Source organism: Gossypium hirsutum, chromosome A08 (assembly GCF_007990345.1).
Source record: "Gossypium hirsutum isolate 1008001.06 chromosome A08, Gossypium_hirsutum_v2.1, whole genome shotgun sequence".
NCBI classification, from domain to species: Eukaryota; Viridiplantae; Streptophyta; class Magnoliopsida; order Malvales; family Malvaceae; genus Gossypium; species Gossypium hirsutum.
This window is the reverse complement of record NC_053431.1, coordinates 76,707,718-76,734,505: the sequence shown is the minus strand read 5'-3', so window position 1 is coordinate 76,734,505 and position 26,788 is coordinate 76,707,718. Positions and strand designations below refer to the sequence as shown.

General features: G+C 36.8%; 2 protein-coding genes across 2 annotated transcripts; one reads left to right on the top strand and one right to left on the bottom strand.

The window, feature by feature from the left end:
* The first annotated feature begins 290 nt into the window (after positions 1 to 290).
* LOC107928776 (probable polygalacturonase) lies at positions 291 to 5,173 on the top strand. Its single transcript, XM_016860042.2, has 5 exons — positions 291 to 892; positions 2,487 to 2,607; positions 2,959 to 3,133; positions 3,732 to 3,802; positions 4,441 to 5,173. Exons 1-5 carry the CDS (start codon positions 554 to 556, stop codon positions 5,079 to 5,081), a joined length of 1,347 nt encoding a protein of 448 aa, XP_016715531.1. The 5' UTR covers positions 291 to 553; the 3' UTR covers positions 5,082 to 5,173.
* A 53-nt stretch (positions 5,174 to 5,226) lies between these two features.
* Positions 5,227 to 6,175, bottom strand: LOC107928777 (uncharacterized). The gene has a single exon (XM_016860043.2). It carries the CDS (start codon positions 6,173 to 6,175, stop codon positions 5,456 to 5,458), a length of 720 nt encoding a protein of 239 aa, XP_016715532.1. The 3' UTR covers positions 5,227 to 5,455.
* Positions 6,176 to 26,788: the final 20,613 nt, after the last annotated feature.

Sequence of the window (26,788 nt, the reverse complement as noted above, 5' to 3'; positions counted from 1 at the left end):
TTTGAGGTTTTCAATGTTTAAGTGGATAAAAAAATTGGAATTCCAATGTGAGAACATTTGTCAAGTTCAAAACCAAACATGAAAAAAAAACTCAAACCTTAATGTAAGAAGGGTTAACAAATTCAAAACCTAACCTAAATAAAAAAAAGGAATGAGCAAGTTGAAATCAAAATATGATTTTAACTTTATTATTATTATTATTAAGTCAAAAAGTATATATAATTATTATTATTATTATTAAACATTTTAAACATAAAAAATAAAGAAATCTTAAAATTAAGAGTTGAGCCGGATCACGCACCACAAAACCAAAGGCATCAACACCTCAACCATTACTTCTCTCCGGCCTTTCTTTGCGATAAATTGATAAAGTCCCAATCCTTACTTCAAAGTTCAAACTTTCCTTTTCTTAATTAAAAAAATTAGCAGAAAGAAACCCTTTGGAGCTCTCTCCTTGTTTCCATCTCCGTATCCACGCCCAGTGTTCCATCAACTCATTTTCTGTCCTTTCTCCAAATAAATTTCCTTTCTTTTTCTTTCTATTTGAACCCGAATGTTTCGTGCATTGGCTTCGGTTTTGCTTTGTTGCTTCTTCCTTGAAGCCTCTTTTTGGGTTCACTTTTCTTATGGGGACTTGACAACCTGCTCGGGGATTGTACCTATGACGGAAAGAGGCGATAAGATATCGATAACGGACTTTGGTGGTGTCGGCGACGGACAAACGCTCAATACGATAGCATTCCGGAAAGCTATATATCGGATTCAGCATCTGAGAAGGAGAGGCGGCACGCTACTTTTTGTGCCTTCTGGAGTCTACTTAACCGACAGTTTCAATCTTACTAGTCATATGACACTTTATTTGGCTCGAGGTGCTGTTATCAAAGCCACTCAGGTAACTCAAGTCTCTTAACTAGTGATTATTACTTGCTAGTATTATCAGAGTCTTAACTCAAGTTTGGATCTTACAGAATCTTTATTCCAACCCTTCCCTTCCTAATATTGCTAAAAAAATTTCTGTATTTTACTCAAACGTAAGGTTTAATTGTGAGGAAAATGGGAGTGAGTTGAATCTTAGAAATGAATTGATCATTGTTAAATTAAAGTACTTTTCCTCTAAAATGGTAATGAAAGCTGTAATCTGGGTTTTAATTATGAACTAGTATAATTTATAATAATAATTGCAAAGACTGATTCTTCTATATGACTGTTTTTCTTTATTCTTTGTTCACTTTTTTAAAGATTTGGGTTTTGGTTGCATTATAGTGTTAAATATAATAAGTGTAGTTTGTACGATATAGTTGAAATGACTTTTTTATTGCGACACTGTTTGTGGCGAAGATGGTCTCCATGGAAGTGGGTCCTGCAGCATTGTTAAGATATGAGAGAAATATTGTCGGTTGCCATAGTTTAGTTGCATGTGCTTGATATTTTGGGTTTTCTTTTTTCTTTAGTTCTCATTCAATAGCTGGCAGGCATTGTTGTCCAACTTGTTGCCATATCTAGTCTAGATTAATAATATAATGCAGTCCTGTTATAGTGTTGGTGTTATTAATTAAATAATAAAATCATACTCTTCCTAATGGAAAGTAGTAATAGACAATCTGAATGGATGATGTCGCAATAGCTTTCAACTAAGATATTGTTAGATGTTAGAAAAATAAGTGGTTATGGTCATACTTGAAAGGAGTTGTCAGATTTAGGTGTCAGTATCCAATTATGATGTGTATATTCAAAATTTCAAGTCATTTCAAGTTTTTGGGGGTGTTTGGAGAATCATATCCCACACATTGGTTTTTGACTGTTATTTTCTTCTAATCACCAGAGAACCATGTTTTCTATTTAGTTGTCTGAAATCCCTTTCTGCTTGAAGTCTACTGAATGGAGTCATCATGTACTCTACTTGGGTTATAACATGCTGAAAACTAGTCGTAATGGTGGCCTAGTTTATGGGAGAAAATATGGCTATTTGTGGCTGGTTCTGCTTCTCATTTGGTAAACCACCATTTGATTTTCATAAAAGAACTAAATAAAAAATTGATGTCTTATTTGTTTGACGTTATGAAGGCAGCCTCATAGGAGCAGTAGATGGAACTGCCATTAAACGACTTATTAGCAGATTAATAGATCATTTTGTAATGGCATATACATCATGCATCCCGGATCAAGTAAAAACTATGGGTTTTTAGCAGGCCACTGCTACATCCATTTCATTAGGAATTGATGATCGTCTTTGTCCTTTGCAATAACATAATTCTTTTTTTCTTATTTTCTCCCTTGACCACAAAGATGTTCTTATATCAAAGAGATCAATTTATTCTCCACTAGTCTCCTTTTTTCTTTCATCATGCCTATTTGAAGCCCTGTTGAAGCATTTCTCCTAATTTGAAAGTTTTCAGAAACTTCATCGCACTGCTATTCTCTTAATATGGTAAGATTTATTGGAGATGCTTCTTGCATATAATTTTCTTCCTGGATTAATATCTCAGGACACCTCAAATTGGCCTTTAATTGCTCCTTTGCCATCTTATGGAAGGGGAAGGGAGTGCCCTGGAGGAAGATATATGAGCTTTATTCATGGGGATGGACTGGAAGATGTGGTGATAACTGGTAGGTATTTATATCAATGTGGTCGATCATTCTGATAGCTTGCCTCACACATGTTTTAGATATATTTGTTTTGTGTTCTGTTAACCATCATGAGTCATTTAAATATGATGAATCTTATGTTTGAGATACTTATCTATATACTACAAAAGCCTATCATACACTGAGAACAACATGATTTACTGTCATGGATCTTCATGTTGTTTTATCTTACTAAGGTTAATAGCAAGTAATTCAGACTTCTGTAATTTTGCTGGAGAATAATAGCTCCTCACATCTATCATGTCTGTGTTCTATTATCACGGTTCATGTAACTTCAACTTTAATTACCATGATTTGTTTTAACTATAACAGGTGAGAATGGCACAATTGATGGTCAAGGAGATATTTGGTGGAACATGTGGAGGCAGAGGACTCTCCAGTTTACAAGACCAAGTCTCGTTGAACTTGTGAATTCCAGAGGCATGGTCATTTCCAATGTGATTTTTAGAAATTCCCCCTTCTGGAACATTCATCCTGTTTATTGCAGGTAATTTTTGCATTAATTCTTACACCCAAAGATTTACTTCTTGATATAATTTATAAGCCATACAATTATTTGAGAGGTGTGATTTGACTATGTTGTAGATTGGTGTCGCTATAGATTGTTTAAGTCAGTGAGGGTCTTATTTACAATTTGATCATATGATTCTTATCTGTTTAAAAGTTCTAGTCCTCCATTAACAAAACCAATGTTGAACTATTACATGAAAGTCTGCAAGAAAACCCCATTTTTTGTGCAATGAAAATCACAGGAACTCTGCCTTTAAGACAAATTGAATCATTATTGTTGTCCTTTTCTTTTTCAATTTCGTTACATTTCCTCTTCCTTTATGGTGATTTCCAAGCCTTGCATGTTGTCACATTTAACAATAAAGGAGATGAAGGAAAGCAGGTATGCACATTTCAGGGTGCTCCAAAGGTGTTTCTATAGCACAGTTTGTAGCAAGAGTTAATTAGTTGGTAATTGGATTTGCTATTATGATCGCGTTAATTGGTGTAACTTTGTTGGCTGTTCTTGTATTTTTATACTTAGTAAGAATTGCATGTTTAGAATCATAACTTAGATACCTTTTTCTTCTTTGCAGCGATGTTGTTATTCGATATGTTACCATCGTTGCTCCACCTGACTCCCCAAATACTGATGGGATTGATCCAGGTAAAAGAAAGAAAACGGAAGTAATTTTATTTGTTGAATTCATCTTACTTAGGGTTTGATATTCACACTCAAGCAAGCACTTAAGGCAGTTTTGATAATGTTGCACCGCGTGTAAAACTCATATAACTTATTAATTATATGTATTAGTTACATATGTTTTCATAAAACATATACATTTTACATGTATATTTATATTTTATATGGTTACGTCTCGTTTTACTCGGGCGAGCTCTTTTTTTGCGCCTTGCACCCCAGGCTATATAGAGGTCCTAGTGCCTCCAGTGCACCTGGCGCCCTTGACAACATTGATTCTGATGACCCTCTTCCCAAATGTTAGAAAGGAAGTGAAGAAAGGAATTGTTTTTGATTGATTAGGTGTAATTTTCAAATCTGAATGAAATCTAGTGGGATGTTTATCATTTGCTCCTTGCCCTGCATATATATGTTATATTGTAAAAGCTATCGGTTGGAATTTCCTGAAAAATGGCTATGTTCATTAATTGATTCCCATGCTGTAATTAAGAATGAACGCGGTAATATTATGTGAGGGATCAGTTTTTCCGTGTTCATCTGTTTATTGGAATGGAGAAATTTCTTGGAGATTTTAATTATTATACTTTCATGCCTCATTGGTACAGATTCAAGCTCCAATGTCTGTATAGAAGACTCATTCATTTCTACCGGGGATGACCTTGTGGCAGTGAAGAGTGGGTGGGATGAATACGGGATTGCTTATGGACGCCCCAGTTCTTACATCACTGTTCGGCGAGTAACAGGTTCAACCCCATTTGCTGGAGTTGCAGTGGGAAGTGAAACATCTGGAGGAGTGGAGAATGTGTTGGCCGAGAACATAAATCTTTACAACTCCGGAGTTGGTGTTCACATCAAGACTAACATCGGCAGGGGAGGGGTTATAAAGAACATCACAGTGTCTGAACTGTTCATGGAAAACGTCAGAACAGGTATAAAAGTAGCAGGTGACACCGGCGACCACCCTGATAACAATTTTAATCCAAACGCCCTCCCATATGTCAAGGACCTTACGTTAAAGAACATTTGGGGTGTGAATGTCCAGCGAGCAGGTTGGATGCATGGCATCGAGAATGCCACTTTCACCGGCATCTGTCTTTCAAACGTTACCCTCCAGGGCACGACTGGACCAAGACCTCCTTCCTGGAACTGCGATGCCATAAGGGGGGCTGCAATCGAGGTTAGCCCACGGCCATGCGCTGAACTCGCCAGCGTAGAACAGAGTGGTTCATGCGCCAGCCATTCCTAAGATTCATTCATGTTATAAAATATAGTTTTCTACTCTGTTTTTAACCCTTTTATGTCTCTTTTTTATTCTTTAATATTCAGGTTAAACCTTTCCATTGCAACAAGTAAAAAAATTCGTGAAAAACAGAACAACAAAACTAGTGATCTGGCAATATGAAATCTCACAGTGCAGTTACTATAATACAAGGAAAATCATATGGTTCACCATAAACGAGTGCAATCTTATTTACAACCCACAGTAAAGCACACTAAATAGTAAATATGCACGTATACCCTAAGGGCTGGTAACTAGAAAGTGAAAATTTCCCAAATAAACATATAGATAGATACAACACTAGATCACTATGATCATTTTAGATAACGTGCAGGGTATATTCAAAAATGAATAAAATACTTGCGGAACTTCTCCATGAACCCGCCCTCCTGCTCCTCTGTCTCATCCCTTTCTTCCTCTCCACGGTGATGATGGCGGTGGTGATGATGGTGGTGGTGGTGGTGATGCTCTTCCTCATGATCCTCTTCATCATGGTGCTCGTGGTCATGGTCTTCATCATGGTGCTCGTGGTCATGGTGATCTGGCTTCATAAAACCTACATGATGCTTAGACTCGGTGCCATCATCGTCAAAACTGCCCCAGCTGGCCTCGATCTGGCGAACAACACCGCGTGACTCTGGGTCAAAACTTCTCTCGTCGGACAGTATCATGTCGTTGCCGTAAGAAATGAAGCGTTTCTGATGGAAGCGTGGATTCAAAGGCATGAAGCGTTTATGGAAACGGCAGTTGTGCTTGTGACGGAACGGAATCAAGGGACGCCTTGGGAAGTGGCGGTTGACAGGGTTAAAACTGATCTTGGTCAAAGGAACGGAGGCGACGCCGGAGGCATCATCATCGTGCTTGAAGTCGAGTAATTTGGGGGGTTCAAAGTGGGGTTTCTCGCTGGGGAGAAGGATGGCGGATTCGGGGTCGGATTCGGGAAAATCGGTAACGGATTTTTCGGGGGTGACATCATGTTGGGATTCAGATGTGATGAAGCGGGCTTGAGAGAAGGTGAAGAGGAGAAAAGTAAGGGTGAAGAGAAAAGCGAGTCTAGCCATTTTCTTGTAAAAAGGATTTTTGGTGAAGGCATGAAATATGGATTAATATAAGGGGCTGTGTCAGGACCGGTGGTTTTGACTTGGAAACAGGAGGTGGTGCCCGAACCGGTCAATAGGGGTGACCCAACACGTGGCTTTGGAGATTGAATGGAGGACACAGTACTTATTTAATTATTATTTATCAGAATTAATTTAACATAATAATGACATCATGACTAATAAAATACATAATTGGAAGTGTCATCACACCAATTTAATAAATAAAATTATTATATTATTTTAATGTTATAATTTGGATTAATGAGTAATAGTTCCATAAATACTAATTAATATTATTTCAAATGAATTATAAGTAGCAATAGCGAACCAATTAGAAAGTTGAAAACTGGGCAAATCTGACTTTTGGGATTCACTTTACATTTAAAATTTTGGTTTGCTGTCGTATAGGACAATTATGGGTTTGACAAATGTGTTCCAGAAGCTTTTTTTTTTTTTAAAGTTATAAGAAGTACTCTTATGAAATATTATTTTGTGTTTAAGATAATTTGAAATTAATAATAAATTTGTAGTATGTACAAAATTAAAATAAAAATATAATTTAAATTGTGAGTAAAAAAAATTAAATAGGTAATGTACTTTATTTATTTATCATAATTTTGTCATTATGTTAGTGAAAATTTTAATTATAAACTTGTGAAATTAAATCAATGATGCCATATGCTTAAGTAATATTGATAAAACATAAATACAAACTCAAGTGAAAAACTGTGTAATAAAATTAAAATATACAATATTATCAAAACAAAATTTTAATTGAGGTGGTTTAAATCAATATGAAAAATTAAGACTTTACAAATGCGGGTCATAATGGTTTAAATCTCGCTATATATAAAAATGTTTATTGATTTTATTTAAAATATAAATAAGATAAAAATATTATTATAATAATATAAAATATAAAAAAAGTATTTTAATAGTTCTTTTAATTGAATTGAATTAAGAATTTAAATAATAATACAAATATATCAATAAAGTAGAATTAACCAATTAAAATATTATAAATATTTAGTTAAGATCATTACTATTACAACAAAAATATAAATTTAAACATATTTTTTTTCCTTAAAAGAAATTATTAGTATAAAACTTGAAATCAAATACCCAAAAGTTTAGGATTTTGACCTTTCCACTACAAGCCGTGTTCCGTTGGCATGTCTGATTAGTCTTTAAATAAGGGTTGGCCATGTTTGTATTATATTGTGTGTAATGTGGAATTGAATAATTTTTCCAAACTCTGATTTCACATTGAGACAGAAACAACGCGTCAAACTTGACATTCACCAGCAATATTTGATGGCATAATTTTCACACTCCCTATGGTAAAATATTAAAAAATATCTATTTAAAAAAATTAAAATATATGATAATTTGTTAAAATTATTTATGAAATAAGAATAAAGTATATTATTAGTGTGTCGAAACCATTTTTTAAAGGGACGTTTGAAAAATGGGGATCGACTTTTGAAAAACGAAAACAGGAGTTGCCACCAACCTTTTTAGGTGTGATTGGATTACCTTATAAAACGTTTTGGTCTACGAAAATTAAGAAAATAGGTTCGGGAGTCGGTTACGTACGAGGAAGGATTAGCACCCTCGCAACACCCAAAATTGGTACCAAATTGAATAGTTTTCTGTCTTAATGTCAAAAATTTGAAAGGATTTAAAAATAGGATCCCTTTTTTAAAACCGGAATTATTTAAGTTGAAAAAAATCGAGATTCCTTAGCTCCGAAAGAATACAAACATCACATCCAGCATGATAGGACACGATATTCTTAAACTCTCGTAACTGAAATCATCTCGTGATTTACAAAATCTATTTAGAAGGATACTTTAGGCATTTAGACAAACGGGAAATCGTAACCTAATATGTTAGGGCACTATTTCTTGAATTCCTAAATACGAAAAAAATTGCCTCATTTTAGAAAAACTTTTGGATAAAATATGACAATTAAATGAAATATATTTTTTTAAAATAATGATTTGAGTAAAATTTAAAAAAATAATTTATTAAGAGTAATACTAAAAAAAATTATTAAAAAAATAAAAGAGTTTGATATGATACTAAAATTATTAAAAAATTAAAATATATAAAAAAATACGAGAAACATGGATTAAATCAAAATAAAAAGGGTTGAAAAACGAAGATGAACAAAGAATAAAATAAGAACAAACCGTAGAAAATAAGAACGTAAGAGGGAGAGAAATTTGAGTGAAAGCTCTCAAAAATTTTTATTGTTTCCTAAAACTCCAGTGTGTTTACAATGAAGGGAGAGGCCTCTATTTATAGTTGAACCTCCTCAAATCCAACGGTACAGATCAATTACATCAAAGGTTAAGATTAAAAGGTATCTACAAATTAAATCTCTAAGATTACAAAATCATATCTTCTAAGATTGCATATCATATCTAAGATTGCAATCATATCTAAGATTGTATCATATCTAAGATTGCATATCATTGAAGATTATATTTCCATATGAGTCAAGCTTGTAGATGGACTTTAAATCTTTTCAAGTAATAGGCCATTCCGATCGGGCCAAATTATATTTGTAATTCTGGACTAAACTTGGACTTCGTTTTTTTTTGGGGTTTATTATTTTTTTTGGACTTATTTCTGGGCCCAGGAAAAATTGAGTGTCTACAGCTGCCCCTCTTTGCTCATTGCTCATTGCTGTGTAACAGAAATAGAGCAAAGATTATAAAAGGACCAATTTTTCCCGGGCTCGCCGAGTCTTGAGTTCTTGATCCTTGATCTTCTTTAAATGGCCTCTTGACGGCTTCAATCTGCTTCACTGCAACTCAGGAAGGCGATATCTGCTATCTTTGATCTGCTCCCCGTCTAATACAGAGACGCCAAATCTGTTATCTTCGATCTGCTCCCCGTCTAATACAGAGACGCCAAATCTGCTTCTTCAATCTGCTCCCCGTCTAATACAGAGATGCCAAATCTGTCATCTTGGATCTGCTTCGATGTAAACACATGAAGGTCAGATCTGCTATGTCTTTGATCTGCTTCTCGTCTAATACAAAGATGCCAAATCATCTTGGATCTACTTCAATGAAGGTCCAATCTGTTATGACTTCGATCTGCTCCCCGTCTAATACAGAGATGCCAAATCATCTTGGATCTGCTTCAATGAAGGTCAGATCTGCTATGTCTTTGATCTGCTCTCCGTCGAATATGGAGATGCCAAATCTGTTTCTTCGATTTGTTCTCTGACAGTACAGAGATGCCAAATCATCTTAGATCTGCTTCAGCGTAAACACGTGAAAGCCAAATCTACTATGTCTTCGATCTGCTCCCTGTCTAATACAGAGATGCTAAATCATCTTGGATCTGCTTCAATGAAGGTCCAATCTATTATGTCTTCAATCTGCTCCCCGTCTAATACAGAGATGCCAAATCATCTTGGATCTGCTTCAATAAAGGACAAATATGCTGTGTCTTCGGTCTGCTCCCCATCTAATACAGAGATGCCAAATCATCTTGGATCTGCTTCAATGAAGGTCAGATCTACTATGTCTTCGATCTGCTCCTTGTCAACGCAAGGATGCCAAATCATCTTGGATCTTCTTCGATGTGAAGACATCCGAAGGTTAGATCTGCTATGTCTTCGATCTACTCTCCGTCGAATATGGAGATGCCAAATCTGTTTCTTCGATTTGTTCTCTGACAATACAGAGATGTTAAATCATCTTAGATCTGCTTCAACGTAAACACGTGAAAGCCAAATCTGCAATGTCTTTGATCTTCTCCTTGTCAACGCAAGGATGCCAAATCATCTTAGATCTACTTCGATGTGAAAACATCCGAAGGTTAGATCTGTTATGTCTTCGATCTGCTCTCCGTCGAATATGGAGATGCCAAATCTGTTTCTTCGATTTATTCTCTGACAATACAGAGATGTTAAATCATCTTGGATCCGCTTCAGCGTAAACACCTAAAGGTCAAATCTGCTATGCTTTAGCCTGTTACCCTACTGCTTAGGGGGTTAAGGCGCATCAATCTTCATTGTCCCTTGAAGGACATAACCTGTATAATGTGTATGAGATCATGCCTAATGATTAGGATGCTATGATTGAAGTGAGTCAAATACTCCTAATTAAACCTGTTATAATGCAAAATGTTTATGAATATGACCCCTATTCCAGACGTCACCACTCATTCTTTCGTCGAAGTTTATCCTTATTTCTCTCGAAGTATCATTCTTACTCAGCTTGTGGGTTTGTACCATTCTTCAAATGCTATGACCCACCAAAAATGTCTGTAAGATGATCCTCTCTTAGGATCGAATCGTTTGATTTGTCCAATCATCATTTTGGACTAAAGAAAAAATTTCCTCAAGTTCTTTCAAACCTCACTTACGTGAATTCTTCGAACAATTGTTCTGCTTTAGTTTCTTGTATTATCTAGAAATTTCCAAAGTAATGAGCAAAACTTCATTAGTTAAAATTATTTAATTCATCTATCATTATTTTAATGCAACATACTTTAAGAATAATGGAAGATGAATTTAATCTTGAGAACAATTAGATTTGAATGAATTTGTTAAAAAATACAAAGGAAATTAATCTAAAAGCCTATCTTTGAGAAGAAAAAGAATCTAAAGATAGCAAGCAGGACAAAAGTTAGATGCTCTAGATATCGCCGCTTGAGCGTTTATATACCAGCTCTATGAAGACTTTCTTGAATTCAACATGTGTTTAAAAGTTCCGAAATACTTTGTTGATGCCCCGATATGCAACGCGCTTCACTCTTTGTTGAGTCAGGTATAGCAAGATTACCATGTGCTCTTCAAAATTTGAGCTGCCCTTTCGGGTTTTCAACTCAAAACCCCTTTGGTCACAAGGCGCCCTTTGCGGGTTTTCACCTTGGGCTCTCTATTTTTTTTTTCGAAAACTCAAGGCGCCCTTTGCGGGTTTTCACCCTGAATTCTTCTCTCCTTCAAGCAAAGTACTTTTTGACTGAGTCTGAATTCACTGGATTGAGCAAACTCTTCCCATCCATTTCTGTTAAGATCAATGCACCCCCAGAGAAGGCCTTCTTCACGACATACGGCCCTTCCCAATTTGGCATCCATTTTCCTCTAAAGTCCTTCTGAATAGGGAGGATCTTTTCAGCATAAGATCCCCCTTTTGGAATTCTCTTGGTCGCACTTTCTTGTCGTAAGCTCGCATCATTCGCTTCTGATACATCTGACCATGACGAATGGCCTTTAGCCTCTTTTCCTCAATCAAGTTCAACTGATCATATCGCGATTGTATCCATTTAGCTTCATTCAACTTTATCTCTGACAAGACTCGAAGAGACGGTATTTCCACTTCAATGGGTAACACTGCTTCCATCCCATAAACCAACGAGAAAGGAGTTGCCCCGGTAGAGGTTTTGACAGACGTTCGGTAAGCTAATAGTGCAAATGGTAACTTCTCATACCAGTCTCTGTAGGTTTCAGTCATTTTCCCCACTATCTTCTTAATGTTTTTGTTAGCAGCTTCCACTGCCCCATTCATCTTTGGGCGATACGGCGAAGAGTTATGATGTTTAATCCTGAATTGACTACAAACTTCTGCTATCCTTTTGTTGTTCAAGTTCAGTGCATTGTCTGATATGATCATTTCAGGCATCTCATACCGACAAATAATCTCTTTCTTCAAGAAACGACTTATAGTCGACTTAGTAACATTCGCATAAGAAGCAGCCTCTACCCACTTCGTGAAGTAATCAATGACCATAAAAATAAAGCAATGCCCATTTGAAGCTTTTGGTGATATTAGCCCAATGACATCCATGCCCCACATAGAAAAAGGCCATGGAGGAGTCATAACGTGTAGAGGTAAAGGTGGTACATGAATCTTGTCTCCATAAATTTGACATTTATGGCATTTTTTGGCGTAATTGATACAATCCCCTTCCAAAGTAGACCAATAATATCCAAACCTCATGATTTGTCTAGCCATCGTGAAACCAATAGCGTGCGTCCCACAAACACCCTCGTGAACTTCTTCCAAGATTAACTTAGCTTCCATGGCGTCAACACATCTCAACAGTACTTGGTCCTTTCTTCTTTTGTACAAGATGTCCCCATCCAAAACGTAGTCGCAGGCTAATCTCCTTAAAGTTCACTTATCATTTTCAGTTGCTTGTTCTGGGTATTTACGATCTCTCACATATCGCAATATATCCTGATATCAAGGGTTATCATCCTTTTCTTCTTCCTCAATGTTACAACAGTGAGCTGGAGCCTCGAAGATACTCATCTGAATGGGTCTCATCTCCTCCTCTTTATTCACTTTAATCATTGAAGCCAAGGTTGCTAGAGCATCTGCCATCTGGTTTTCGTTTCGTGGGATATAATTGAAAGTGATGTCATCGAACTCCTTAAGTAACCCAAAAACTACCTTTCGATAATTGATCAATTTAGGATCCCTTGTCTCCCATTCACCTTTAAGCTGGTAAATTACCAACGTGGAGTCTCCATAAACTTCTAAGGTTCTTATTCTTCGCTCTATAGCCGCTCGGAGTCCCATGATGCACGCTTTATACTCGGCCATATTGTTTGTGCAATCAAAATCCAACTTGTACGTGAATGGATAATAATCACCATTTGGGGATACCAAGACTGCCCCAATTCTATTTCCCACTGCATTGGATGCCCCATCAAAGCTCAACTTCCAGGATAATCCTCTGTAGCTGCTACACACATCAACTCCTCATTTGGGAAATCAAAATTCAACGGCTCATAGTCTTCTACAGCTCTACTGGCCAGAAATTCCGCTATCGCACTTCTTTTTATAGCCTTCTAGTTCACATAAACTATGTCAAACTCTGAAAGCAGAATTTGCCACCTCGCCATTCTTCTATTCAAAGCTGTTGACTCCATCATATACTTCAGAGGATCAAGTTTTGAAATAAGCCAAGTAGTATGATACAACATATATTGCCTCAACCTTCGAGTCGTCCAGATTAAAGCACAACACAATTTCTCAATTGGCGAATATCTCATCTCACACTCTGTGAATTTCTTGTTGAGGTAGTATATCGCCTTCTCCTTTCTTCCCGACTCGTCATGTTGGCCAAGCACACATCCCATAGAATTGCTAAACACTGATGAGTACAAAATTAATGTTCTACCTAGATTAGGTGGAGATAACACAAGAGCATTGAACAAGTATTGCTTAACCTTATCGAAAGCACTCTAGCATTCCTTATCCCAAGTAACTTGGTTGTGTTTTCTAAGGAGGCGAAATATAGGGTCACATTTCTCAGTTAATTAAGAAATAAACCGAGCAATATAATTCAACCTTCCAAGAAAACCCCGAACTTCTTTTTGAGTACGCGGTGAAGGCAAATCTTGTATGGCTCTAACTTTGTCTGAATCAACTTCTATTCCTTTTTCACTGACCACAAAACCTAGTAACTTCTTCGACCTGGCTCCGAAAGTCCATTTTGCCGGGTTAAGTTTTAACTGAAACTTCCTTAATCTCAAGAATAGTTTCTTTAAAACCTCAATATGTTCCTCCTCTGTTAAGATTTGGCAATCATATCATCAACATACACCTCAATTTCCTTGTGCATCATATCATGAAATAAGGTCACCATAGCCCTTTGGTATGTTGCCCCTGCATTCTTTAGCCCAAAGGGCATTACCTTGTAACAGAAAGTCCCCCACAAGGTTATGAAGGTGGTTTTGTCCATGTCTTCAGGATGCATCTTTATCTGATTGTACCCTGAAAAACCATCCATGAAGGAGAACAACGAATATCCCGCTGTGTTGTCTACCAAAGTGTCTATGTGAGGCAGAGGGAAATTATCTTTTGGGCTAGCTTTGTTTAGATCCCTGTAATCAACACACATTCGTACCTTCCCATCCTTCTTAGGAACTGGTACAATGTTAGCTACCCATTCAGAATACTTCGCCTCTTGTAAGAATCCTACATCGAACTGTTTCTTAACTTCATCCTTTATTTTTAATACGATATTTGGTCTCATTCTTCGCAACTTCTGTTGAACTGGTTTACAATTCTGTCTTATTGGAAGACGATGCACCACAATATCAGTATTTAACCCTGGTATATCTTGATAGGACCATGCGAAGATATCCTTGAACTCACGTAACAACTCAATCAGTCTTTGCCTTATATCATCAGCAATATGTGTGCCAATTTTCACCTCTTTCCCTTCCTCTAAGGCTACATTCTCTACTGCCTATTTCTCATGTGGCATGATTTGTTTCTCCTCCTGTTTCACCATCCTCAAAAGATCTAGAGACACATCACAATCCTAGACATCTTCAAAATCCTGTGATTCCTCTAAACACATATCTTGCTCACGAGAGAAATCAGGATTTGTAATATCAATGCTCATGTCATTGATATCTAGGGATCTGTGAAGTATAAAGAATATATAAAGAATGAATGAATTTAAGAATGATTATTTATGTGCTATGAATGAAAGAATAAGAATTGCCAAAATTTAACGGAATATTGGTTGATAAATATGAAACAATACTCGTTCAAATTGATAAAAGTTATTCTTTATTAAAAAATAATAGATGATTGTAAGCCCATTTCACAAATGAAATCCTATTACTCTTAGGCCTTAGAGTAACAAGAATGTTTCGAGAATTACTCTGAAAAATTCCTAAAGACTAAGGAAGTTCCTCCACAGTCCAATTGTTCAAAGAGCTTCTAGATTCGTAATGGCGAATGCCCTCAAGGTTTCCTTGCTCCGATCCTTTGTCGTGTATAGCATTAATCTGACAATCTTTTTCTAAAAGTAACCCTCCTAATATAAAGGTTTGGGATATTGGAGGAAATGTCATCGGCTCCCACTCCACTTCTCTTCTATTAAGGCGCGCCCTTCTTCCCTCTTGGTGCTTCTCAACTTCCTTCCTCCTTTGCTTATAGTCTGGCTTGAAGCCTAGACCAAAGCGATCTCTCTTCTCTTTTAGTTCTGGGATTTGAGTCCCTCATTGCAGGTATTTTCCTAACCCCCTTCCTGGCAAGGCTCCCTTTCCACTATCATTTGTAGAGCCATCCTCGTGGCTCTTACTGTCTTTGGCGCCTGTGGCTCACTCCTTTCTGAAATGAAGGTTGCATTCACAAATTCTAAAGAGCAAAAGGAACACTCAATAGACTCTTCGTTCATCTCGACATAAGGGGTCTTGCTAGTGATTGTGGCTATAATATCCTCCTCCGCATTGATGGTTACTAACCGTCCATCTGTCACTAACTTTAATTTTTGGTGCAACGATGAGGGAATCGCTCCCGCTGAATGTATCCATGGCCTCCTTAATAAGCAATTGTAGGAGGGCTTGATATCCATCACCAAGAAGTCTACTTCGTATATATTCGGCCTAATTTCCAAGGGGATGTCAATCCTTCCCGTCACCTTCCTTTCTGTACCGTCAAAGGCTCTTACCACATTTTGACATGTCTTCATGTGAGAATCATCAATGGGTAATCTGTTCAGAGTAGAAAATGGTAGAACATTCAAAGCTAATCCATTATCGACGAGCACGCTTGGGAGTGTGTACCCCTTACATCGAGTGGTGATGTGCAGGGCCTTTGTTGACCCCCTGTCCCCCGGTGGGATTTCATCGTCATTAAAGTAGATGAAATTATCCGCACTTATGTTATTCACCAACCGGTCTAGCTTGTTAACGGATATGTCATGGGTGACATATGTTTCGTTGAGAACCTTCATCAATGCATCCCAATGCACCTCAGAACTCAGAAGTAGAGCCAATATTGATATGCGAGCCGGCTGCTCACGTAATTGCTCGACCACGCTATACTCACTATGTTTAAGGAACTTTAGAAATTACTTAGCCTCTTCCTCCTTTACTGGCTCCTTGATAGGTGCTTCGGCCTCTTTCTCCTTCTCTGTACTAATATTATTTATTTTTGTGGGCTCCTCTCTGACGCCCACTGTACCATACTGCTTCCCGCTCCGTGTATGGGAACCCTCACCTTGAACTTCCTTAGAAGCACTTGCTATATCTTCCCTCTCCGGCATTGACACATGGCAGTTATAACTCCATGGTACCCTCTTGTTATCCTTATAAGGAAAGGAAACAGGTTTATGAATGATGACTTTCAGTACCGTCGGTATTTCAACTTCATTACTTCCTGGTAAAGAAATAATGATCATTGACCGGTTTTGATTCTTCGGTGCACCTTCTAATGTGCATATATGTCTCTCATTTGGCCCAGCTTCATAAAATCCTAGCTTTTTGTTGTCCATAAGGCTTTGTATCAAGGCCTTAAACTCGTCGCATTCCTGAATCTTGTGCCCCTCTTCGGCATGGAACTCACAATAGTCCCTTGCTTCTTCATTCCTCTCTTTAGAGATTATCATCTCTCTTTTTACCATTTCTTCCCAAATCATCTTCATCGGCATTCTCACCTCAGCCACGCCTTCCTTTATTCTCCTCTCACTGGTTTCACCAATGGCGTTCACTCCTTGATCGCTATGATTTGGTAATGGGTTTTCAGTATTCGGGGTATTATCGAACTTCACCACCCCCATCTTAATAAGCCTTTCTACGGTTTTCTTAAAACCAATACAGTTTTCAATCGAATGCCCCGGTATTCCAGCATGGTATTCACATCTAGCGTTTGCGTCATACCATTTAGGATATGGGGGCTGCAATGGCTTAAGGTGAAAAGGAGAAATAACATGTGCATCGTATAAGCTTTGATAGAGCTCACGATACGTCACGGGGATAGGTGTGAATTGCATCCTTTCAGAATTCTACCTTGTACCTGACTCCTGCCTTTGAGAACTCTGTTGCTCAACCGTAGCTGTTTTAGGTTGACCAACTGTGATTACCCTCATGTTGAAAGTGCTTGTATTATTCACTTCACTATCCTTTCTCTTTGGGGCCGATCTTTTAGTTGTTTCCCCCTCAATTTTGCCACCCCTTATGGCATTCTCAACCATCTCTCTCGCCATGACTATATCCGCAAAGCTTTTGGTGGTGCTCCCAATCATGTGAGTGATGAATGGAGCTTTTAGAGTGTTGATGAACAACATGGTAGTCTCCTTCTCCAACAACGGTGTGTAACACCCCTAACCCGTACCCGTCGCCAGAGGGTTAAAGAGTATTACCATATACAAAAGAGTCATATCAAGATAATTAGGTATAGTGATTCATTCTTAAGTTCAATTCACATCAAACATTGAAAACATTAATCAAATCTCAACCACACATTCACATTAACCATTTGGAACACATATAGTAACTTATCAAGCCATTTTCGCATGGCTATACATATATACATCATCAAAAAGATAATTATTTAACAACAAAAAGTCAAGCCTATACATGCCATTATCGAAATTTAACTACTAGAGTACCAAAAGGCTTAGATAGTGTGGACGACTTCGACTTTGAGATCCCCGAGACAGTGTGGACGACTTCGACTTTGAGATCCCCGAGACCGTAGCTAACGAATAAGATCTATAAAATAGAGAATTAAGGCAACAAAGTAAGCATTACTATGCTTAGTAAGTTTTAAGCATTTCAAACAATCACAACGTATCATATAAAACGAACATTAAATATCACAAAACTCGTATTCTAATTGTAATTCACTTGGCTGAATATACATAAGTACACTAGTTTTAAATCCTATTGGCCGAATATGTATTTATGTATACACAAGAAAATTTCTAGCACATGTTTCATTATCTACATGGTTTATAGAATCACGTTTAGTCACATATTTTCCTATAATGACTAGGGGTGAGCATTTGATCGAATCGAATCGAATCAAAAATTTTCGAGTTAATCGAGTTTTCGAATCTTATTTTATCATCCTAACTTTATTTGAAATTTTCTCGAATCGAGTCGAGTGAGATGGAATTCGAATCGAATCGAATCGAATATATTTGTTCGAGTTAAATTTTAAAAAATAATTTTGGGTTCTTGTAACCACTGTCACCCATCGTAATAAAATTTATCCACCTTAATTAAAAATTTTATTAACTTTCATCACCTCATAATTTATTTATTAATCTTTTATATACGGGTTAGCTTCTTTGTTTACTTAGTTGCTTCAATTATCTTCAGATTCTTGTCACTATGTATTTTCGAATTAAAAAATATATTAGATGTAAAAATGTGATTTTTTAATAAAAATTATTTTAAAGATAAAATGTGAAATTGATACCAATATAAAATTTTAACATGAATATTTACTAGCATAATTAATAATTTAATTTTAATATAAATATTCAATATGACTAAACAATCCAATAATATAAATAATATAAAATGTGAAATTTAATTTAATAATATAAATAGTAGATATAAATAAAATTATTACTATTTATGTTTAGTGATTTTTTTTTAGATAATTTTAATTTTTTTATTTGAGAATATAGGGTGAGACGTAAAAATTTAGGGGGCAAATAAAAAGTTTTGGGAGATAAAAGTTTTGAGGGAAAGTAAATAGGGGAGAGTAAAATTTTGTAGGGAAAATATTAAAAAAAAAATTGGGGGTGGATTTGGGGTAGATGGGAGGTGAGATTAAAAAGAAGTAAAAATTTTAAGAGGAAAATGGGAGGGAGTAAAAATTATGGGGGAAAATAAAAAGTTTTGAGTGTTTTTGGGAATAAAATTTTGAGAAAAAGTAAATGGGAGAGTAAAATTTTAGTGGGAAATGGATTTTGGGTAGATTGGGGGGTTGGGATTGAAGGGGAGTAAAAGTTTTGGGGGGAAAGTGGGAAGGAGTAAAAATTTTAAGGGAAAAGTAAAAAGGTTTGGGAGTTTGGGGTAAAAATGTAAAATATTATAGTTTGATATTCGAATTATTCGAATTATTCGAGTTATTCGAATTCGAAAACTCAACTCGATTCAAACTCGAAATTCGAAAAAAAATTCGAGTTGACTCGAATAACTCGATTAACTCAAATAACTCGATTCGTTTAACTCGAAATTTGATTTTTTTCGATTTTTTCGAGTCGAATCGAGTTTTACTCACCCCTAATAATGACTTACAGTGACTGAATATGTCATTGTCTTATCCTCAAATACCAAATTCATCCACACACCTATATATATATACATGGTTCTTTGATACTAATAAATCATTTTGAAATCAATTCACATATGAGCACATAATACGTACGTTAACATGTAAAGTATATATATTACTTACTCGACAATGGTTGCTACGGACATTCAATATCATAGTCTTACTTAACTTACTGGCCTCGGTCCTGTCAAGTCTTAGAACTCGAAACACATTTATAACACAAGTCCACGGGTCTTTAACCCGGGTACCATTCCAGCACGTAACTTGCGGACTTCAAGTCCGGATATATTTCCAGCACATAGCCTGCGGACCTCATGTCCGGATATATTCCCAGCATATAGCCTGCGGACCTCATGTCCGGATATATTTCAAATACCATGCATACTTAGTCATATTTTAACATATCTCATTCAACCTATCACTTTAGTAGTCATTTACTACATTAGGATATAAGCTCAATATGCAAATCATCATTCACATTTCGGCTCAAGAGTTATACTTAATACCACACATTCATTTCACCATTCAAGCTTAATCCCAAAGTGGCCATTATACTATAATGGTATACATACACTATTTATTATACAACTATAATCAAGAACAAACCAAAGATTGCAATTCACTTAATATACTCTTATAAAAGCGTCATCAATTTTATACTAAAAGAAACTACTCAAAACTTACCTCGGGTATAATTAAACAGTTACGGATAGGCTACTCGATTGCTTTCTCCTTCCCCTTATCTGATTTAGTTCCTCTTTGCTCTTGAGCTTTAAAATTAAACAATTGAATTTGTTTAATTACCTACTTAACTTTACTTCTTTAATAATCACATTTGATAATCATATAACTTCCGTACATGTTAAGTTTTATAAAATGTACCATAACTCGATATCATGCCTATTATTTACACGAATTTATCTATATAATATATATATGTATAACCGAATGTCTCTATGTCACAAGGTACTTACCTAAGGCATATATTTTTATATACTTATGTGTGACTAACACAATTTAATCAATTACTCATTTTATGCACAACCACGTATACACACATATATATATTTATATCATACCTTAATATCTCATATACCACATTCGGCCCTGACCACTCAAACTTAGGTTTCATATACAAATTCCATTTCATGATCAAATGTAGCAAATTGTACATAGGTTTCACCTATGCTAAACAATGACTGAATATACATTTCGAAGAAATAACTTACTTAATACATAACTCACATTACCAAGTACATATAACCCTAATGACCGAATGTATATCACTCCAATTCCTATGACTTAGCCATTTACCCTTTTAGCCGATTATCCATACAACATCTAGTTCACATACACAAACACAATCTCTTAAGGCTTATATTATTTTCAAGTACACATCAAATTTATATAGCCGAATATACATATATATTTAGCTCATCAAACCGATACTTAATCATATTTTCCCCTAACACAAATGTATTCGGCAATGACCACAACTATTTAACCAACTTTAAAAACAAACCACAACATTTTAAATTCATCTTATTCCTCCCCCCCTTTTGATCGGATGTACATATCAAATGAAAACTCAACTAAACAACAACATTTTTCTTTCCAAAATGCATATACACACATATGGCAATTTCAATTCATACTTTTCAACCATGAATTCTACTTATTCAGCCATCATTTAAGCTACTTAACATATAACTAACATCTTCCCAAAAACTTATCAAAATAATACCAATCTAGCACTTGCCGAAAGGACACTTGTTCATTGATTCATGAATTTAAACCATGGGTTAACTATGCTATGTATTTATCCATTTAATTTCATAATCAATTACAAATAAAAATTGCATTACATACCTTTAAATGGAGATAACCATGGCCAAATGCCTTGGCTTTTTCTTCACTATTTTTCTTTCCTAAATTCGGCAATCAAGAAAGAAAGATGAACATCTATTTTTTATCATCTTTTATTGTTTTACTAATTAATTTATTTCAAAAAAATAAAGCCATTACTTATTATAATACTTAAATGAAACATATATTATACATCAACCATCATTTATGGCTGGCCACTAACAAAATTGGTCCATTTGACATGCAAATCCCTCATGTCAACATTTCATGCATTATTTGGCATTTTAAAATTTACCTATCATACTTTCAAGTTTTATCACATGAGTCCTATCTTATAAATTTCATATACAAATGACAAAATCAAAGCATGAAACTTTCACACATGCATTTACACATATAATAAACATAGAATTTAACAGTTAATTATTTTTATGACTCGATTTTGTGGTCCTGAAACCACTTTTCGACTAGGGTCAAATTAGGGTTGTCACACGGTGGTTGAACTTGCATTGCTACCTCTCTCCATCTCTGTGCATATTGCCTAAAATTTTCATTAGGCTTTTTCTCCATATTTTACAGCGTAATCCTATCCGGAGTCATGTCAGTCACATGATTGTACTACTGCATGAAGGCCTGTGCAAGATCCCTCCATGAACTTATTCTGGCCCGGCTTAGTTGATTATACCACTTGGCTGCTGCTCCAATTAAACTATCTTAGAAACAGTGAATCAACAATTGATCATTATTCACATACCCAGTCATCCTCCTACAGAACATCGTAATGTGGGCTTCTGGGCAAGTAGTCCCATTGTACTTCTCAAATTCTGGCATCTTGAATTTGTGAGGAAGCACCAAGTCTGGGACCAAGCTTAGATCTTTGGCATCAACCCTATGATGCCCATCAACATCCTCTAAAGCCTTGAACTTTTCCTCCAACCATTTGCAGCGATCTTCTAATTGTCTTACAGCCTCAGTTCTTAGATCCTCTTTTTCAGCCATGTCTAAGTCAGGAATGACAGGATTTGTAGAATTTTCACCCAAATTGAATCCTGAACCAGTTGGGAAATTCATAGGGATCCCAGTATCGACCGACCCTTGTTGGGGCCTTATAGTGACAGATGGCCTCCTAGGAAGTGCCTCAGTTTGTGTAGACACGTGGGGTGGGGTGAAACCTAGAGGATGATCCTCACCCTCCTCGCCAGTAATTGCCATGGGAGCCTTTCCCTTATCAGTGACCCTCAGAAGTTGGGCCATCTCAGCCATCATGTTCCTTTGTGCCTCCAACATTTGCTCCATCATGTCGTTTTGCATCTTTGCCAATTGGTCCTGCATGTCCTTCTGTAACTGTTCAAATCTTTGGTCCATGTTTTTAGTTTTTGCACAAGTTCCGTAGTGATGTGTTGCTTCCAGATTTTCTTTCTCTTACTCTCTTTCTCCTTATTAATTTTAACTAATTAGAGTCTTTCTATAAACTTGAATGCATATGATACAATGAGATGCTATGAAATGCAAATGCATGAATGCAAAAAGATTTCGATTCTGATTCAATTTCATTTTAGAAAATGTTATTTAAGGAAAAAAATCTTTTCATAAAACGGATTACAAATACGCTTTCGCCCGTAGGCCTAGAGTCTTAACCCTATCTAATAACAATGTTAACTCTCGTCCTCTGTCTGATGATGACTCATACATTATACTCAGTGTTCTAGCTTGTACTGCCAAATCCTGCAAGTGTTTAGCAACCTCTCGAATCTTAACTAAGGCTTCTCCCATGAGATAATCCCTATTTCTAACTTGATCCTGAAGATGGTGAAGTTCTCCTTTCCACTGTTCTTTTCTTGCCTCGAGCTGCTCAATCCGTAGCTCACAGCCTGTAGTGCTACTTCCAACCTTCCAATATCGTGCTTCATTTCCTCGATCTTATTCAAGCTTGCCTTTAACTTGATTGCAAGGTTACGACTTCGGTGATGATGAAGAGATCGTCCAAGCTCAGCCACCTTAGTTTTTAATCCTTGATTTTCCTTCTCTAGGGCCTGATTATGCGACTGTATCTCTTGGAACTTCTTCTTCCAATACTCGGCTTTGGCTCTTTCTTCCTAAATCTCTTACTGCCACTGCTCTAGAGATCTCCCTAATTCGACCCTTTTCAACGTTACCTGGGCCTTTTTATAGTGCGTCTTTAAATCATCTCGATCTTTCTCTTTTCTTTTTTCACCTTCTCGACTTCCATCTTTTGAACATTGACGTCGAGACTTAAGCACATTTTTTCCTCTTCGAGCTTCTCAATCCTCTTTTTAATCTCCGAATTCTTTCTCTTGAACTCTTGCTTCATAACCTCTAACTCTGATAGAATCACTCATAAGCTCTCCTCTAATGATCGAGCCACTCCCAAAATTGGTCTAGGGACATTATCGTTGACTCTCCTACTAAACCACCCTTTATACTCAAGGATTGACATCGAGCCTTCGGTCAAGATCTTCATACAGAAAGGCTTCTTCCAAGCCTCAGAAATCTCTCGCATCTTCTTCTTATAGTGATCTCCTTTATAAGAGAAATCACTTTGAGCTAGACCCTGTGTAACCGGTATGAACTGCCTCGCTCTATATTGCCTTAGAACAAAAAATGGTGCATATTCAACAACTCCCCAAATTCCTGGCAAAAGGACCTAATCAAAACTACTACAGCGGTAAAGGACTTCACTAGGAACCAACCAATGAGCCTTCCACATAACATCTTCCTCTCGAAGATTCTGAAGAATGTCTATCTACCTCTCCTCTGAAATGTCATATCTCCTTGGCATGTCTATTGCTTCTTTTAAGGGAGAATAACCCTCAAAGAATACTCGGCAAGGAACCTTATCAAGCTTCCAAAAATGACTGTGGAACCAAACCAATAGCAACTATGCATATCCAATGAATCTACCTTCTCCGGCTCTCCGACATGCACTCAAAGATCTAAATGTATCAGCTAGGATTGCTGGTACCTGTGTATTCTGCTTACCAATGCGATCGAACAAATTTGCAACTGCATCATCTATGTGCCCCAACGCCTTTGGGAAAATCACCATGCCATAAATACTCAAAGCCAGGACGTCGACCCTTTTCTTTACGTCTGGATGTGTCGATATCAAATCCCTCAAAACGGCCCATGGAATGCACTTACTATCACCCTTTTGCTGTATACGAGCTACAACCCACTACTCACTCATCCCAGTAATCATCACCAACTTTTTTGCAAAAGTTGGAAGACTAGCAGGCCTAACATAAGCCTTGTGACCCTGACTCCTCGGGCAATGCAGAAAAGTCGTATACTCCTCCAAAGTAGGTGCAAGATCAACATCACCAAATGTAAAGCAACTATAAGCAGGGTTCCAGAACCGTACCATAGCTCGAAACAAGTGCCTATCTACTTTGACGTCTAGCAAATAAGGAAGGTCTTCATAATTCTGATAGAAAAGCTGCTTAGCCTCATCATCTCATTGGGCCCAAATGTTTCTCAGCTCCTGAAACTCATTCTGCGTCGAATTAATACGGGTGAAGTCTCATAACTTTGACGTATATCCCTCGGTGACACTATCTCCTTTCACTAACTGGGTTTTCTCTAACCAGGTACAGACAGAAGCATTGTCCTCCACACTATCAAGGTATTCATTCCTCATTACAAAACTTTTTAATCTAGAAATCGAGCCATGAATCAACACCTTTAAATGCCAAATGACATGCAATGACAGCAAAATAAAAATAGATCAGTATCATAAAAAAATGATAAACAAGTACTTACAAGGGTAGCTTACTAAAAGCTATCACTATCTTTCCTAAACTCTTTAAAGTTCACTATATGAGTTTTAGCTCTAAAGCCAGGGTACCTGAACCAGCAGATTCCTTGGTCTTCACCCATTATAGGCTCATATAGACCAAGTTTAGTTCAGGGGGACACATTTCCCTATGGCCATACGGAGATGAAAATCTCACAAAGACATAGGTACAGTATCCCGGAAGCAATCCACTAGCTCATACGAAGGTGAAAACCTTACGAAAGCGTAGCTCCTCACTCCCACTTAAGGGTGTGACCACAACGGTCATGCAAATGCAATGTACAGCAATAAGGTAACAAACATATGCAGCAAACACATGTAAAAAGGATCCAATTTTAAATTTTCAAAACTTCCGACATTAAGACAGAAAATACTCAATTTCTTGGCTTGACTTTCTTAAGTCCCCAGTGGAGTCGCCAAGCTGTCGAAACCATTTTTTAAAGGGATGTTTGAAAAATGGGGATCGACTTTTGAAAAACGAAAACGGGAGTCGCAACCAACCTTTTTAGGTGTGATTGGATCACCTTATAAAACGTTTTGGTCTACGAAAATTAAGAAAACAGGTTTGGGAGTTGGTTAAGTACGAGGAAGGATTAGCACCCTCGCAACGCCCAAAATTGGTACCAAATTGAATAGTTTTCTGTCTTAATGTCAAAAATTTGAAAGGATTTAAAAATAGGATCCCTTTTTTAAAACCAGAATTATTTAAGTTGAAAAAAATCGAGATTCTTTAGCTCCGAAAGAATACAAACATCACATCCAGCATGATAGGACACAATATTCTTAAACTCTCGTAACTGGAATCATCTCGTGATACAAAATCTATTTAGAAGGATACTTTAGGCATTTAGACAAACGAGGAATCACAACCCAGTATGTTGGGGCACTATTTGTAACACCCCGAACCCGAAACCGACACCGGAGTCGAACACGAGGTGTTAACTGACTTTAACCCCTTATAAAATTTATTTTCCAGACACTGCCCAATCTGTGTACTAGTCGTTTTAAAAATCATATCTTGAGTTTCGTAACTCGAAAATCAGTTTCGTAATTTTTCCCAGAAACTAGACTCATGTGCCCATCTATGTATTTTTTTTCTAGAATTTTTGGTCAGGCCAATTAGTACAGTTTATTAGTCAAAGTCTCCCATGTTGCAGGGGTCGACTACACTGACCTTTGCCCATTACGACTTGGATATCTCCCTGCACGGGGCTTCAATACTGATGTCGTTTTTTCTATGAAAACTAGACTCAGAAAGGAATCTGTACATATATGGTACGACCCCTAATTATCTCTGGTTAATTTATAATCAATTTCCAAAGTCGGAGCAGGGAATCCAGAAACCGTTCTGGCCCTGTCCCACAAAAATCTGATTATCTCTTAATATACTGCCCATATGATCTTTTCGTTACTTCCTCATGAAAACAGACTCATCGAGCTTCGATTACATAATTTATTCATCAATTAATTCCACTCCTACTATTTTTAGTGATTTTTCAATCTCATGACACTGCTGCTGCCAGCATCTGTTACGAAAGTAACTAGGTCCATTTCATGCCTACCCTTGATCCAACTCAATCGAACATTCGTGCCATTTTCGCATGGCTTAAAGTTTACATGCCAAAGTTCAAACACAACGTAATAGCTTATACATGCCAAAATGTTCTTCTAAGCCAACTAAGAAGAAAGTACCAAAACTTGCTATCCGGTGTGATGACTTCGATGACGGCCTGACCCCGCAAAAATAGATGAGTCCAAGCAACCTATAATGGGTGACAAGGAAACACCGAGTGAGTTTATAACTCAGTAAGTCATAAGCAATGCACT